This window comes from Meleagris gallopavo, chromosome 25 (genome assembly GCF_000146605.3).
Source record: "Meleagris gallopavo isolate NT-WF06-2002-E0010 breed Aviagen turkey brand Nicholas breeding stock chromosome 25, Turkey_5.1, whole genome shotgun sequence".
NCBI lineage: Eukaryota > Metazoa > Chordata > Aves > Galliformes > Phasianidae > Meleagris > Meleagris gallopavo.
This window is the reverse complement of record NC_015035.2, coordinates 4475895-4493394: the sequence shown is the minus strand read 5'-3', so window position 1 is coordinate 4493394 and position 17500 is coordinate 4475895. Positions and strand designations below refer to the sequence as shown.

General features: G+C 46.1%; 1 protein-coding gene and 1 long non-coding RNA gene across 2 annotated transcripts in view; one reads left to right on the top strand and one right to left on the bottom strand.

The window, feature by feature from the left end:
- Positions 1–10963, top strand: part of SRRM1 (serine and arginine repetitive matrix 1) — a 14443-nt gene extending 3480 nt beyond the window's left edge. The window contains 14 exon segments of the mRNA XM_019622841.2: positions 148–348; positions 835–1038; positions 1545–1664; positions 3079–3350; positions 3493–3573; positions 3855–3941; positions 4566–4710; positions 5250–5291; positions 6736–6791; positions 6794–6839; positions 7325–7786; positions 8678–8864; positions 9573–9767; positions 9971–10963. Coding sequence (XP_019478386.1) covers positions 148–348; positions 835–1038; positions 1545–1664; positions 3079–3350; positions 3493–3573; positions 3855–3941; positions 4566–4710; positions 5250–5291; positions 6736–6791; positions 6794–6839; positions 7325–7786; positions 8678–8864; positions 9573–9767; positions 9971–10075 — 2203 coding nt within the window. The 3' untranslated portion in view covers positions 10076–10963.
- Positions 10964–16092: 5129 nt separating this feature from the next.
- LOC109370969 lies at positions 16093–17494 on the bottom strand. The gene is made up of 2 exons (XR_002121570.2): positions 17319–17494; positions 16093–16477 (listed from the first exon to the last, which is right to left on the bottom strand). It is a non-coding gene; the product is annotated as an uncharacterized LOC109370969 (long non-coding RNA).
- Positions 17495–17500: the final 6 nt, after the last annotated feature.

Below are 17500 nucleotides of genomic sequence, written 5' to 3'. Positions count from 1 at the left end.
ATTGCTAGGAAAAATTCTGAGTCCTCCTAGGTGTGTTGTAGATGAGTACTGAGAATCAACTCGATTTAGAAGAGCTTTTAGGTGCTGAAAATGACTGGTTTTATTTTTACATCTGTGGTCTCACTACGTACTGCTTCTTTCTCCCAGACGCAAGTCGAGGTCTCCTTCCCCCAGGAGGAGATCATCGCCCGTCAGGCGGGAGCGGAAGCGCAGCCATTCCCGCTCCCCTCATCACAGAACCAAGAGCCGCAGTGCTACACCTGCACCAGAAAAGAAGGAGGCAACTCCTGAGCCAGAACCCTCTGTGAAACCAAAGGAGACTGTTGTTCAAGAGGCAACTTCAAACAGGTGGGTGTGATAGCTCTGTAGAGAATGGTATATTGCTTCCTAATGAATGGAAGTGATCTTAACGCATGTTAAAGGTTATTCTTCCAAGCATAAATACAGGCAATGTCTACTCCCTGTTCCCCTAAGATGATGAGTATTTGTCTAAAAATTTTCAGTAGGATTTCTTTTTTTCCTGTATAGAATTCTAAGGGCAGAATCCTGAGCTGCCACTGTTGTTTCATTACTCTGGGTGTCCTTTCTGCTTCTGACAATGTCATCTTGTTTTCCAGCAAGCTAATGCACAGCCTTGGTGTTATTTTTACTTGCCTTCTGAATCATTGTACCATGTTCTAATTCTTTTCATGATTGTTGAGTAGGATCTTTAACATGTAAGAAGATGGGCAAGGGAATGTTCTTTGTTCTTTGGGAATATGGTGTCAGCTTCTAAAATGTCACTCCATGGCTACAGTTTGTATGGGCTTGTAAATCAATTTTTCTTTTTAATAGTGATATCCCAAAAGCTCCAAAATCTGAACCTCCTGTACCAGAGACAAAAGAAATTTCACCAGAACGTAATTCAAAGAAGGAGAGAGAGAAGGAGAAAGAGAAGACTCGTCAGAGATCCCCAACTCGCTCTAAATCAAGGTCAAGGTCTCGGTCACGTTCTCCATCTCATTCTCGACCAAGAAGGCGTCACAGATCACGATCAAGGTAGGGCTTCTATTTCCTTCAATGTCAGAGGCTGAGAACTGAATGGTTTTTCTTCTGGAGTTGCCGTTTAACTCCATGCTTTCAGTTTAAGTAGTTGTATTTTTGGTGATGTTAAGCTGTGGATGTTTTGGGCCAGATGAGAATGATGTATGAGTGAATAAACATCCTGGGGAGCTGTTGTCCTCATATTAGTTCATGAGAAAGAGGTTGCAGAGACTAATGGTGACAGTGAGAATTATGTAGCCACCTTTTAGGTCTGATATTGAAGATTTTGCAAATTCCTCCCCTTCCTCCTTATTTTTTTCCCCTCTTCACTCTTAGAAGGTGTCTGTAAACTTGAAACCACCGATTGTGGCTGAATGCAGCACTTGGTGACATAATTTAAACACTACTTTAATTTAGGCAGTTGGAGAAAAGCAACATCTCACTCAATTCCCAGAGGAAAAGTCTTCCTCAAGTCTGAAAACTAGATGGTTGCTTTTCATTGGGATTTCTGATTGTGACAGGTCTTACTCCCCTAGAAGGCGACCAAGCCCGAGACGACGGCCGTCCCCGAGGAGGAGGACTCCTCCAAGGCGAATGCCTCCCCCACCCAGGCACAGAAGAAGCAGATCACCAGTGAGGCGGTAAGATTTCCTTTCTTTTTTTTTTTTTTGGTTAGTTTAGGTGAATGAGGTTTATCAGAACTGTCTTGCTTATCTTTCTCAGCGCTGCCAGTAATGTATGATTTGAATGATGTAGAAACTGCCATGTCATGTTTTGTAAGTATTTTGGGGACAGCTAGAAGCTGTCCACCATTTCAAAAAGTGGCAAATGTAGGCCTTCAAATGGCTCTGGATAGTTCCCCCCTTAGGCAGATGAGGCATCGTTTGGCTGTTTTTATCCCTCCTTGGAGGGAAATGTTAGAACAAGCCCTGGATTATATTTCTTGGGATTTTTTTAATTATGACTCACCGTTCCGTTACATAAAGTTAACTTAAAAATTAAACTTTGACTTGAAATGTATTTCTTCATTTTCTTCTGATTAAAAATAAGAACTCCTCGTTGTAACCTTAAGGTTATATTTTTTGATCCAAGAGCAACTATTTTGATAGGAAGGCTCTGAGTTGCATTGTGGAGAATTATGTACTCAAGGCAATGTCAAAACAGGGATTTGTTTTCGTAGGAATAGAATACTGTCCTCTTCATAGAAAGGGAACTGAAGCGATGCTTCCTGTGTACAACTATTCTTCCTTTTTTAAGAAGGAGCAGTTCTTCCTTTTTTTTTTTTTAAACAAGTGATAAGTACTTTTTTTGACTTTATAAAGATGTTCATTTTGCACAGTTATTGCAAAAAACTGTGGAAAGTATCAAGCATGTATCTTGCAAGATGTACAAGAGCTCCCTTTCAGCAAGTGTTTGTCTCACTCAAGGTAGGGTTTCTTTTTTCCAGGTTCTCAGGAATTCTGCAGCCAAAGGTGGATTCTGCAGGTACAAAGTTGCAACAGAACTTGCCACAAATTTTGCCGCAGAATTCTAGAGGCCCTATCTTTTTAAAATTACAAAGTAAAGATGAAAAACTAAAACTTAAGGATGAACAAACAGGTTCAGAATTATTGTCTGAAATTTTTGCCTCCTGGTCTAGAAACCTCTGAGCATACTTGCACACTAAACTGTGAAATAGATTTGTTTGAAAGGTGATTAAATCACGTGTGCTAACATGGAGAATCTTCTTAACCATCCAGAAGTCAGAGAGCCCAAAGAAAACTAATTACTCCCAGGAGAAAAGCTTAGTTGTAGCCTGTAGTTTGACAGAAAGCAAGTAAAGGTAACACTAACCATTTTTTATTTATTTTTTTTTACTCACTGTAGTCTAAAAATAATGGAAAGATTGGTTCTTAATCTCTTCTACAAACCAAGTGCTGGAGGCTGTTCGCCATGTTTTGGAAGTGCTGCTGTATGTGGCTCTGTACATGTGCTTGCAAACAAATTCAATTCTGTGTTCGTGCTCAAACATCTTCCTAGGCCAGGTCGGTGTCTGACATTACGTCTGATTTACAGGAGGAGACGGTCATCAGCGTCTTTATCTGGCAGTAGCTCTTCCTCCTCCTCTTCACGTTCCCGATCTCCACCAAAGAAACCACCTAAAAGAACTGTGTCCAGCCCCCCTCGTAAAACACGTAGGCTGTCTCCTTCTGCCAGCCCCCCGAGGCGAAGGCACAGACCATCCCCACCAGCAAGTCCACCTCCCAAACCACGCAGATCTCCAACACCTCAGCAGTCAAATCGTGCAAGGAAAAGCCGTGGCTCTGTTTCACCTGGCAGGGCATCAGGTAAGAAATGAGTTTCTTTCAGCAGCTTTGTCTTTGTGTTTCTGTCTTCTCAAAGATGACATCTGCTGCTTGTTTGAGCAGAAAAGCATGCATGGATTTAAAAAATAAACCAATTGAAGCAACTTGTTTGGTTTTCCCTTAGCACCCAAGCATAAGAGTACTGAAAAAAGAGAATCTCCTTCACCAGCACCAAAACCAAGGAAGGCTGAACTGTCTGAGTCAGGTATGGTTCTCACTTGTCAACATCGCAGTTGGGGTTTTTGGTCTAAGACGTGTAGCAGTGGAAGGTATTAGTAAAGTGCTGAGTGCTGTTGGTAAGCTGGCATTGAAATAAAGTTTTCAGCAGCATAAAATGGTCATTGACACTGCCTCAAATCTTCCACCTGAGTTTTCCTAGAAAAAACAAAGCATGCTTGATAGGCTATCAACTGGCATTACTTCTGCCTGAATAAGGCAAAATTCATTTTCAGTTTCAATATTCTATCTATATCTGTATCTTTTCAGAAGAAGATAAGGGAGGTAAAATGGCTGCAGCAGATTCTGTGCAACAGAGACGTCAGTACAGAAGGCAAAATCAACAGTCTTCATCTGGTATGGATAACCTGCATTTCCTAAACCTGGATTAATGCTACTGCAGGAGTTAGTTATCGTTCAGTTCGAATGTTGATTTTTAAAATGATTTTGCTGTGTGCAGTGCTATTGCAAACTTAACTGCATATTTACCCACTCATAGTGGAATAACTTTAATTATTGTTCATGCTACTTTCATTAAATAAGGCTTAATTCTTAGAGGTTATGGCACGTCTCCTGTTAAGCATCTTTGAAAGCTGCACTTTTAAACTCTTTCTATCGTGCACAAATGTTTCCCGTGACTTCCTTAGTCTCTTATTGCAGCAGGTTATTTCCTAGTATCTTGGACTCCTGACTTAATGTAGGTTTCTGTGCACATAGTGTTTCTATGCATAAAACCAGATCATTTTTAAAATGACCTGACTAGTTAATTTTTAGATGTAGAGTTAGTTTCTGCAGGTGTTGTTACCCAGCTCTGATGGGTTTACCAACTACAAATTAACATTTATTGTTAACTGCTTCTAAACAGAGGCTTGTTTAGTGGGAGTGGAGGATTAGTCATTTAAACAGCATTATAACCATATCAGTATCTCCGCAACTGTCAGAAGAATTGTTTTCCAGAGGGTAATTCTTCTCCATTCATAGATTCTGGCTCCTCATCTTCATCTGAAGAGGAAAGACCCAAGAGATCCAATGTGAAGAATGGGGAGGTTGGTCGGCGCCGCCGCCATTCCCACTCACGCAGCCCATCTCCATCCCCACGAAAACGACAGAAGGAGCCTTCCCCTCGGTAACTTCTTCTTACTATGAGCACAGCTCACCTCTTTTCTTTGATAGCTGTTGAGTTAATGTGGTTGTTTGTCAGCAGTTACCCAAAAGAACTAAATTGTGCCCTCTTAGCACAGAGCTGTGCAAGCAGATAATCATTTATTTTCTCCAAAATAACTTAAAGAAGAAAACCAGGATCTCAGTGCTGGTTATACAGCAAGCTTCCTCTTTAGTGTTTGTGATTTGAGATGTAATACTTCAAAGCCCCTAGTGTGAACTAAAATGTTGATGTAATTCTCTTAAAACTGGACACCTTTGCTATCACTGAGGTAAGTTGGACTTTCAATAGAGACTGCTTTTTGTTATCTATCCTTGAAGCATGTAGCAGTGCATGTCATGTGAGGAATGCCTGGTTAGATGAACCCTTGGTCCTTTCCAAGATTGTATTCTCTTTACTTGTTGAGATTTAATCTGAGTTTGTTGGAATGTGTTCATTTCTGCCTCAAATATTGGGCAGTTAGATTTTTTGTCTTTGTTTTGTTTTTCTTCCACTGCTGTCAGGATGCAGATGGAAAAGAGGTGGCAATCACCAGTGATGAAAAGGTTGGTTAGACATTCATCTCTTCAACAGGATTTACATATTGAAAATCATTTAGGCTCTTCTTTTGTTATGGATAAGTACTTCTTTCATTTGAATTTGCACACTCACAGTCCCAACATGAAGGAAATTCAGACTAATCTGTCTCATAATGGTTTGGGTATTGGAACATTTCACTAACAGGGGAGGAAAAAAAACAACAATAAAAAAATTCCAAGAACAAAAGAAACATTGCTATGTAAAATAGGATTCAAAGACTTGAAACTATCTTGCAGCATACCTAAATTTGCCTATTGCCTATCATGTGAATACTTAAACACATTTAATTAGTACAACCCTGACAGTTAGAGACTATTTTCCCAGATCATTAAAGAATGTTGCTTTGAAGCAAAGCCTTACCTTAAAAATTGTAAGTAATTGCCTTGTAGAACAACAGCCAGGGTGTTTGGAGTAAACTTTTCGTTTCTTTAATGAGCCCTTTAATTCTTTATCACACTCATTTTATACTTCATCATTTTGTTTTATCTGATTTGCTTTTGAGAATGAGCCTTTTTTCCTTACCGAATACCAGTTTTCTTCCACTTACTAATGCCACAGAAGTGCACAGTTTATTCACGTTTCTCCAGAAGTCTGTATTAAACCTTATCTTGCAGAACAGAAAATGACTCATTTTCTGAGTAACTTGAATCCAGATAGCTGCAATTTAGCAGCAATTCTGATTATTCTTAGCATTTCAAGAAGTTCTTTGGATTTCAGATCCATAGATCAGAGCTGTTTCCAAGAATGAAGTTTCATTCTGTTCACATCAATCCAGCTTCAGTACTTACAGCTTCAGTACTTCCTTCTGGTACCTAAAGGGAGCCTACGAACAGGAGGGGAATCAGCTCTTGGAAAGGGGAGATAACAGCAGGACAAGGGGAAATGGTTTGAAGTTGAGGGAGGGGAGATTGAAGTTGGATGTCAGGGGAAGTTCTTTACAGAGAGAGTGGTGAGGTGCTGGAACAGCTGCCCAGAGAGGCTGTGGATGCCCCGTCCATCCCTGGAGGTGTTCAAGGCCAGGTTGGATGGGGCCCTGGGCAGCCTGGGCTGGTGTTAAAGGTGGAGGTTGGTGGCCCTGCGTGTGGCAGGGGGTTGGAGACTCATCATTCTTGAAGTCCCTTCCAACCCAAGCCATTCTATGATTCAGGCTGCTGCTGGAAGTGCCCAACTGTAGCAGGACAAAAACATCCTGAGCTCCTTGCGTGCTGTACACCTAGCAGTCATATCACTGTGTGATGACAGAGGTGTTAGCTGGTCTGGCTCATCAGGTGATCTCCCTTTTTATCCCCTCAGTAGCAGTTCTAATAGAATTAAAAGCACACGAGCAAGGTGATATTACATAGTGGAACGAGAAGAATAAACTCATGGCTCAGTTGCAACTTTTCTGAGTAATCCCTTTTATTTCTTCAGTAGGAGGAGGAGGAGCCCATCCCCCCCACCTGCCCGGCGACGGCGTTCTCCTTCCCCACCCCCCCTCCCAGGCGACGGCGCTCGCCCTCCTTGCCCCGCCGAAGGTACTGTGTTCTGCTTTTGGTCACTTCTGGTTTGTTGACTTCCAGCTGTGACCTGTAAAAAGAGGATCACGTGAGCAATGGCTCCCATGTATCTTCAGGTTACTCAAGTGGTGGAGGTGCTGCTCAGCTTCCACTTTTGTACTGCTAAATCCCGAGTGGATTTTTCTGAGGTTTATTTCAATAGGTGCTTTTACAGCTGTGACCTGTAAAAAGAAGTGCTGTGCTGTTGCAAATCTCTCTTTGCTGAGGGAGATGTAGTTTTGCTGTTGAGATTTTCTGAGGTAGTTGCATGGTCTGCTTGTGGTTTGACTGCTGTATCAGGTACCGAATATCAAACTGTTCCAAGAAGCTTGCTATTGAGTAAAGTATTAATTAAGTTTAGAGGAACGTTCATGTAACTCTTTTTCCCTTTCTAGGCATCCTGAATAACACTTGTAACTAATTCCCATCTCTGTATGGTACCTAAACATGTATTTTCTTTGTAGATCTCCATCACCACCCCCACGCAGACGCTCACCCTCCCCTCGGAGGTACTCCCCTCCGATACAGAGGCGATATTCTCCTTCTCCACCTCCAAAGAGAAGAACAGCTTCTCCTCCTCCTCCACCCAAACGACGAGCGTCGCCTTCTCCGCAGTCAAAGCGCAGAGTTTCCCATTCACCACCACCAAAACAAAGGAGCTCTCCAGCTGCTAAGAGGCGCTCGCCATCGATATCTTCCAAGCACCGGAAGGGTTCTCCTTCCAGTAGGTCCAATAGAGAAACACGTTCTCCACCACAAAACAAAAGGCATTCACCTTCACCAAGGCCTAGAGCTTCTCATACCTCTTCAAGCCCGCCGCCGCTGCGAAGGGGAGCGTCAGCATCGCCCCAGAGAAGACAGTCTCCATCTCCAAGCACCAGACCTATCAGGAGGGTGTCAAGAACACCAGAACCGAAGAAGACAAAGTAAAAAAAAAATTCCCTCTTATTTGTTGTTGGTGTTTGGATTTTTAAATAACACGATGAAAGTAGTTAGGGGATCACATGAGCAATGGCTCCCGTGTATCTTCAGGTTATTCAAGTGGTGGAGGCGCTGCTCAGCTTCCACTTTAGTACTGCTAAATCCTGAGTGGATTTTTCTGAGGTTTATTTCAATAGGTGCTTTTAATCTGAAGTGCAACATGGGGAGAAGCATTGAAGAGGCTGTAGAGTCTGAGGGTTCTACTAGTAGCACAGTAAAACACTGGGAGCAAGCAGACCAAAACTTAGAAGTTTTGTTCCTAGTCTTGCTTAAAGCAAAATGAATTTTGTCTTATTTTAAAGCTAACTGCAGAAGGGAACTGCTACTTTTTATCATTCATGAATAATTTCCTACCTGGTTGTGCAAGACACAAAAATACTTAATGTTAGCAGTTGTCTTTCGTGCGGTTGCTGCTTTTGTGAGCAGATTGTCAGAAGCATGGTGTGCTTGCTTTACTCCTTCAGGATAAAAAATTGTAGCTGAACGTTTGCACTCTTTCTTTACTGGATGGTGAAGTAGTGTTGCTATTCTTTTGAGTTTTAAGTTATAAATTAATCATGTCAGGAAAAAAGGGAGCAATTACTCCTGACCAACAATAGTCTCACTGCTTAACAAGCTATCAAATTGCAATATCCTTCTGCATTACAGGTGCACACTGATGTAAGATCATTTTGCCCTTTGTGACATATGCCAGCACAGTAACTATTTTTTTAAAGTGGCTGCCTAACCAAGTTACAAACACATCCATTCATTTGACATGTGACATTTTTTTCTCCTTTGTTTCATCTCTTATATCTCTAATGCTAGAATCTAAGTGTAGCTTTTCTGTTTCCAAGGGCTTCCACCCCAAGTCCACGATCTGCCAGACGGGTGTCGTCGTCACGGTCTGCATCGGGATCACCTGAGCCAGCTCCAAAAAAGCACCAAGGGCCTCCATCTCCTGCTCGGTCTCGTTCTCCTTCTGCTAACTGGTCACCTGCAAAAAAGGCTAAAAGTCCAACTCAGAGCCCATCGCCTGCAAGGGTATTGGTTTGTTCTTCGGGGTTATGTGGCGTTATTTCTGTAGAGACTCGGTTGCTGAACTGAGTAACCTTGGGGAGACTTCCCATAGTTACAAAATTAAATATTTGTAATGCATGTTTCAAGCTCTAACTTCTCTGAGACTGAGGGAAGTGCCTTTATATACATTTTAACTTCTGAAAGAAAACACTTTCTCATTTCCTCAGGTTACTGGTGTTATTTAATAAGTATGCTTCACTTGTAGAGACCTTAATGGCCTACGAAGCGAGGTGATCTTACTTGTGTTCAGCAGTCTCATTTGCCAGCTATTCATAATAGGAAAAAAGATAATTTGGCCTACTTACCTGTTCTATGAATTTGCTTCCTAGGGACATCTCATTTCCCTTTGTTTTAGGGAGTTAGATTTCACTTTCAGTATTCATTTCTGTGAAGAGGCCTGTGTGTCATCACTGTGACACACACATACCAAGTTGGCCTGATGTTATGTTCTGTGTTCAGCCACAGTGTGGCCATGTACTGCAGCATCTGCTTCTCAGAGTGCTGCTGTTGTTCCATTAGCACTGGGACTCTCCCAGTTCTGTAGGCATTCTGTTTCCCTCAGTGTCAGGAGTTGCACAGCCCATCTGAATTGCTTGGTGTGGCTGTGGGTTTCTTTTAGCAGAGTTCAGGGTTCTTGGGAATGAGTCGTATCTGTTGAATTGTTTGTTGCAGAATTCGGATCAAGAAGGAGGTGGAAAAAAGAAGAAGAAAAAGAAGGATAAGAAGCATAAAAAGGATAAAAAGCACAAGAAACACAAAAAGCATAAGAAGGAAAAGGCTGCAGTGGCTGCAGCAGCTGCTGCTGTGGCTGCAGCAGATACCACCTCAGCACAGGAAGAGCAGGAAGCAGAGACAGAACCCAAAAAGGTACGAGTTTGGTTCTTACGATTTAATGTTTCAGAGCCTGGTGTAAGAAAATAGATCTGAATGTCCACAGTGCTCTTGAGAGCAGGTAGCAATCCTGTTTCAGAAGCGCAGCGTGATTTTTACTTGATGCTTTACACTACTTGGGCTGCAGCCCTCCAGCTCAGCTTCCAGTTTGTGAAGAAATGCTTTCTCTTTGTTTCAAGGAGACAGAAAGTGAACCAGAGGACAACCTTGATGATCTAGAAAAGCACCTGCGAGAGAAGGCGCTGAGGTCGATGAGGAAGGCACAGGTGTCCCCCCCATCTTAGGCCGAATCCTTTGATATAATGTACATTTTATTTGGTTTGTACTCAGAATTCAATTTCAAATTGCTAAATGTGTTTGAGCTTTAGAATATAACATTTGTTGTAATAATTGCTAGGTTGAGGTTCACCATGTACAAAGGGCATGGATTTACATTGCAAAAGGTGTCCACAGTGTACTAGTGACATTCTTTCATTGACAGTCAACATAATTTCCTTTAGAGCAAGACTTCTTAGAAGCAGTAGGGGTTTGTTTTGAAGGTTTTCAACATGACCATCAGCTCCCTGGTTTCTTTGAAATTCAACAGAGCCTTTTAGAATAATTTGTGAGGGTCTCATTTGACTTCTTTTGTATCCACTCACATTATGCTACTAACCTTTGTGGTTTGTAAGCCTGCCCAGAAGTAAAACCACTGCAGAATTACCAAGGAAGTACGTATATTTTAATGCTTTCTACAGTTGCCTGTACAGTCTCCATTAAAGCAAATCAAGAATAGCAATTTAGAGTGGTACATAAATGAAAGCATGTTGTTTACCAGGACACTGTGGGTTTATATTGATGTAACATGTTGATTTGGAACACTGGAATTTCATTTGTATTTTTGTTTTGTTTATTTTTTTAAAGGGCAGTTTCCATGATCAGCAGTCCCAGAACAATTCCTTCAGTTACATAAATTCTGTTTGTGAGATGTCGTTGCCCCATTCATAAATCTTGTCTCGTTAGGGTTCCTCTGAATGGTGTGAGCCACTTTCAGAGATGTGCTCTTTGGAAGTGTGAGGAACCTGAACTTTGGATATTGTCATGTTTTCACTGTTTTTTTTGTTTTTGTTTTTTTAACTAAAGCTATATAAAGCTTGTGGATTAAACAAAATAAATTTCTAAATTTAAAGAGACCTCGCCTATTTTTATATGAACACTTGGCTGAGCAGCTTTCTTTTGTACAGGGTTAATGAATACACAGATAAGGAATTATCTAAGGAATCCTGGTGGCTGGGAGGCTGTTGCTGTCCGTTCTTTTAACTTCAAGTTCTGGTTCAGAAACCAAATCAGTTCTGGAGTCTGAAGCTGCTCTGGAAGGAGGGCTGCAGCCTGGTTTGGAAACCAGTCCTACCTCTTGGTGTGCACAATTAAGTGTAGATATCTAATTAGTCTTTTTATCTGACATGGTGTGGGATCTTTAAGTGAAGCTGATGTTCTGCAGGTGCCCAGTGGAAGGGCTGCCTTAAAAGCTGCTTTTTTCTGCATTTCCTCATACACAGCATGTTTTGTTTATTAACCCAAACGTACGTGGAATGCTGGAGTGCTTATAAACACAGTTCATCAACACTGCAGCGTTGTGTGCCACCTGTTGTTGTGTGTGTAATAAATTGAAGAGCTTCCTGGAGGAACACATCCTGCCCAAGATGTGGGTGACGTTTGGTGCTGTGACCCTGCAGCCCCTGCAGTGTTTTATGTGAATGCACTTCTTTTGCCTTTGGAGGTTCTGTTCTTAGGAATCCCCCCCTTCTTTTTTCTTCTGAATGTCGATCCACAAGGAATAATTAAAGTTTGAAAACAGCAATTAAACATGCTTATAAGGAGCGTTTCAGTTCTGAATGGCATTTAGCTTAATATTTCGATTCCTTCCTACTCAACCAGATCCCATATTGCCTCCAAATCCTTGTCGAGGGACAGCAGGCCTTCCCTTCTGAGTTACGGCACCATTTCTCACCGTTTGCAATGCTGCTGTGTAGATACTTTTAGTGCAAAATCATTCTGAGCTGATATCCTTCAGTCTTTGTCTGTGCTCTGGAGTTCTGCGGTGCTGAGCTGTTGGTTCATGGCACTGGATTCCTTCCTCTCTTCATTAATTGTCTGTAATAGACATCGCATCATCCAAAGTCACACTGATGGTGATCTGTTTACCACTCAGTCTCAGTTTAAGCTCTTAGCTCTGTACCTCAACCCTTTTATCTGTAGCCATGGTGCTGCAGCTCACAAGGTGACCATGTAGGACACCTCACACAGCGTCACAGCATCCCCAGGGTGTGACTCACTGTCCTTTTTGTTCTGGATCTGCTAATACTGTGTATTTACATGCTAGTCAAGGCAGCCCTTCTGAAGTGACAGGGGAATATGTTGCTGCAACAGCTATCACTAAGCAGAGAAAAAAAATAATCAAGTTTAATTAGATTGTAATAATTCAGCTAACAGTCAGTCCATGGGAGTGAACGTAAGGATGGAATGAGTCACTGACAGCTTGATATCTCTGGTTCATAGTGAAGAATGATGTATTTGTTGTGTCAACACACAGGAAACAATAGCAGGTGTGTTCAATAACTTAAAGTCCATAGGAACCCACTGTAGGACTGATTTTGTCCATTTGCGTGGCTGTGGGAGATTTGCCTGTGAGTGCATGGAGCTCTTCCCATGCTTTGCCACAGAAGTTCTGCTCTCAAAGGGAATTGTGTTAATATTCAGGGCAGAGTCTGCTTTTCTGCTGTGTAAAATGCACAGAGATCTGAAAGGCATTAATCTGTGTTTGGGTTCCATTTCCAGGCAATGACATTGCAGGAGGACGGTGCTCACCCTTAAACTTGTGCTGGGGATTGTTTGCCTGTGCAGCTTTGGGAGAAGGAAATAAATAGCTGTTAAAGCATCAGTCATAGTGAAGCAGATGAGAAAGTTCTCCTCTTTTGTTTTACCCTCCGCTGAGATGGGAGAAGGGGGAAAAAGAAAGAAATGGGGTATTTAACAACATCCACAGCTACATCTTTTAACTGTGTGGGAACTGTACAGGCATGGTGTATTGACACAAATGGCATTGGATGTGAAGGGCTCTGTGTCCAGGCAGAGGGAAATGCTGTGGCAGTGCCACCACTTCTGAGCACTGATGTGGAAGAATTACCTTTGTCACTGCTGTGATATTTTTTTAATGAGACAGAACTGTGGCTCTGTCACTGCTTATTAAAACCTCTGCAAGCTCACATGCACCGACGCAGGGGGATGAGGTGAGAACATTGCATGAAGTGCACCATCACCAAAACACAACTCAGCTCTTTCTTATTTATTTTTAATCCGTTACAAGCACGTGAATGACTCCTTCCATTATTTATGCTCTGGGAATAAAGGATGCTGTTCTCACAGGCTCTGCTTTCAGCTTCAGCTCTGCTCTACGGGTCAGGGAAAGTGGCCACATCGCTGCCACCCACGAGAGAGGTGACTGCCATCACTGCTGGGTGTGATGGTGTGATTCCCTCCAGACTGCATCCATCCATGCAAGGTGTTCACCACAAGCAGGGCTGGATTAGCAGGATAACAGCAGGCAGATGGTGTGGACCTTTCCTACATAGCAAAGCTTTGCCATGCTGCCAGGGAGCCCCAAATCTGCCATCTTCAGGTGAGCACTGACCCTTAAGGACGAGGGGCAGGTGGGGACGATTTGGGTTTGTCATCTCAAAATGCACATTTCTTTTACTAACAAGGAGCCACGGTGTCATTTGAATTTCAGGGTCCCACAGCTGTCACCTGGGGTGGACGTGGAGGATCCTGAGGTGGAAGCACCTCAATCTGGGGCTCCAAGCGGTCGTCGTTATCACAACCTCACAGCAGTGCTACAGAAAAGCCACCGTGCTTGAAGAGGTGATGATTACAATTGCAAAACCAAATACCTGTTGCTCAGAACGACCAGAATTTCAGCTCAAGCAGGCAGAGCGTGTGCTGCAGGCAGCAGGCTCAGCTGTGCACAGTTTGGAGCTCTCTGCCTGCAGGATCACTGCTCACCTCATCCCTGTGGCTTTGGGTTCACACTCAGCTCTGTGCCCGCTATGGGGTGTCAGGGAGGTGGGGCAATTCCTGCTGCTGTGTTGAGAGCTGCCAGCACTGCAGATGTTGCTGCAGTAGAAATAATTGCATCAACAAAATGATTTCTAAGTCCTCATAGCTCCGTGTGACCTTTGCTTCTTTTCCCCAAATGGATTTCCTTTTCTTTTCTCGAGGCCTTCGGAAAAATCTGGCTCCTTCCACGGCGGCTCAGAGAGGAGGAAATGCGATCCCAGCTCCCTGTGCCACCCCAGGACAGCAGTGCTGACACCATCGCAGCCTTCACCCAGAGAAGCTCTGGGAGGGCTGGGGCTGTTCCTTCCAGGTGTGCAGGTGGAGGAGAGCTGGAGGTCTCAGTTCCCCTCATCTTGGCCCCATGCTCCCAAGCCCTGCCTGATCAGATCCCTCTCAGCCTTCTCCACTGTGAGGATGGGTTATCATACAGGAGTATATGGCTTTGTATTGAGTGGGCACGGGGATAAGGAGGATTTGGTGCTGGCTTTGGGGCGGCTTTGCTCCGATGTTTACCTCCAAAGCACAGTGCCTGGTGTCAGTGCTGTCATTGGATGGGTGCCATGTGGTGGATGCAGGGCTGCCCCTCTGCACACCAGAGCCATCAGAGTCCCCATCTGCAGGCAGCCCCAGAACAGAGATCCAGGAGGAAGCATGGATGGACCACAGCATTGCAGCACAGCTGGGTTGGAAGGGACCCCATGCCCTCTCAGCTCCCTTTGTCCCCTCCCATCCCCAGTCTGCAGGGGGAGGCTCAGAGCCATTCCCCCTCCCCAGTGCTTCAGTGGCACTGAAAGGAGCGAGGTGGGAGCTCTGCACAGAGCAGCGTTCCTGTAACCCCATGCAGGGACCCAACGCAGCGCAGACAATGCGTGCTTTGTCCACTTCTGTTCTCCCAGTGCTGTGAGTGCAAACACTGAGCGCAGAACGCGTTAATTACCGTCCAGCTCCCCGGGGTAAGGCCCATATGCCAACAACCAGAGCAAAGCATGGGAAGCACCGCGATCGTTAAGTGACGCTGAGCTGCAATTACTTCTTGATGAACGCTTGCTAGAAACACACAGTGGAGCAGCACCAAATGTGAGGCTGTGCCGAAGAGGAGAGAGCAAGAAATCGTGGGGTGGAGCCCACTCGCCATGCAGTGATGCTGTGAGCTGTTGGCATCAAGCTCACAGTGTTGGTTTTGGGCACGGCGCTGCGTGATGCTGCATCCTCAGCTGCTCGCTGGGCGCCTGCAGTTGGTGCTGAGATTTGGCGTTCGCCCCGACAAAGAATGAGCTGCCTGAGGACAGCTGGCTGCGTGCTGCAGCAAACCGCCAAATGTCTGACACACAGACAGACAGACAGACAGACGGCTGCTCGCTTCCACGTGGATGGGGAGGGCAGGGAGCTTCGGGAGCAAGCACTGCTCAACGTGGAGATAATGAGACAAAAATGAGCTCTGCTGGAGTGACAAAGCAGTCCAGCCCGGTGGTGGGGGATGAGTGCAGCCCCACATCTCTCCCTGTGCCCACGCAGGGCTGAAGGGAGCTGGTGGCTGTGCAGAGAGGGCCCTGCTCCTGCTGTGCCTCTGTGGGGCTCTGTGTGTTGCCTACAGCCCAGCCCAGGATCTTGAAGAGCACTGGATGAGATCGTTGTGTTTTTCACCCAGGCGCTGTGATTTCTGCCCTTCTTTTATAGGTGGGCAGGTTCCTTGCTCAGCCTCACCCACCCCTGCTCGGAATTGTTCTGCCAAAGCCAGCCGGGTGCTTGCAGGCCTCACTCAGTGCCCTGCCTTCCCTTACCCGAGCAGCTCCAGAGCCAGGGTGGGGGTGTGGGGTGGGGATATGGGGTGGGGGGTGTGTGGAGTGGGGGGGTGTAGGGTGTGGGTTTGAGTGCTGCCCCACATTCAGACACACAGCGCTATGCACCAACACCAGCTACAACATTCACCTCCTCCACTTGGAAAGCTCAGGATGGAAAACTGCTGCGTAAAGGCCAAAGTGCTGAGAAGTGAAACAATGGCACACTGTGCTGCAGCCCGGCCAGAGGGAAATAAGGCTCAACGCAGCATAAAATAACACGGAGGGAGCGACCTGCTGCTCCGTGCGGAGGTGGGGGGCCGGCAGCGCTTTGTTCCGGCTCCTGGGCTCTGTGCAAACAGCTCCCAACGCGTCATTACACTTTTTCTGGCTCGTTTCTCGCAGCTGGAAGAGGTGGGAGAAGCCGCTGTGTGCCCGGTTGTTTATTTTGTAAAGCTCGGGTAAATAAATTGCGGGTACGAATGCAGAATCTGTCAGAAAGTAAGCGGCGATTAGAGAACAGGGAAACAATTGGGAGCGTTCAGAACCGCTGTGAGACGGAGGTCTGTTTGAATGGGGAGGAGGAGGGGCTCGGGAGGAGGCCGCTGGAGAGCAGGAAATTGTCATCTGAAAGTCAAATAACCGAAAAGACGTTAAGCAGCAGGCAGGGCCGAGCAGTTGGATGGCAGCAATGGGCTGCTCTGCCGGGTAACACCACGTGGACTCTTTTGTTGGAGAAGGAATCCGGCGGCAGAGCGGGCAGCTCGTCGTGCTGCTGCGAACCGTCAGCACCACCGCTGCTCTGCGCGGCCCCTGGGGGGGAGGAAAAGGAGGGGGGGGAAGAAGGGGGAGTTGCTGCTTCGCACTGCACTCCGAAGGATTCGCTGCTTCAAGGAGGGCTGCCACAACCCCCGCCCCCCCGGTGTGACAAAGCCCACGAGTGAGTTTGGGGCTGTTGGCAGAGGAGGGCCGGAGCGGAGCTGGTGGCTGTGGGAGCCTCAGGGCCCCTTTGGGCGGCAGTGAGGGCACAGCTCCCACCACCCAGCTGTGTGCTGCGGCTCGATGCGTCCCCCCTGCCCCCTCCCAGCCCTGCTCTGATGAAGGCGGCCTTTGTGGCACAGTTCTGCCATTAATTGCAGGCGGAGGTTCCCGGGCAGGGCCGGGAGCTGTTTGGTTACGGCGGCACCTCCACCCCGCGCCGGCTGTCCCACCCCGTGAGTCACAGCGGTTCCTTGGACTCTGTAAAACAAACAGGAAAACCTCCCGCCGGCGGAGAGAGCTGCGAAGAGCCGGAATGCGCTATTTTGAGGAAAATACTGGAAAAGGGCGCACGGTTTAATTTCATTCCGCCGCTCCTCCCAAATCTCCTGCGCATTTTCTGCCCGGCTCCTCAGCCCTTGGCCTGAATAGCTCGGCAGAAACTAGGCTGAAGCTCAGCTCCCCGCCCCTCGCTCTCCCCCCGCCCGGCGGCGCGCACAGAGCCAAGCCCAGCGATGAGCTCAGACGCCCGCGCCCCACCGAGACGCCCCCGAGCGCTGCCCCCGCCCGGCCCTTTTAGCTCCGCCCACACCTACGTTAGCCCCGCCCACACTAGTCCGAACAGCCCCGCCGCACACAGCAGCCCCAGCCTATATTTGCGTTAACCACGCCTTACCTTCGCCGTGTCCCGCCCACCTCGTAGTTAACCCCCGCTCGCTTCACAGCGCTAACCGCCCCCGAGTTCAGTCGCGCTCCCACACCGTTGTCCCCGCCCCCTTTCTGTGACCGCCTCCAATCAGGTCACGCTCCCTGTTCTGGCTCCGCCCCCATTCCGAGCCCCGGGGCGCTGTGCGTTGT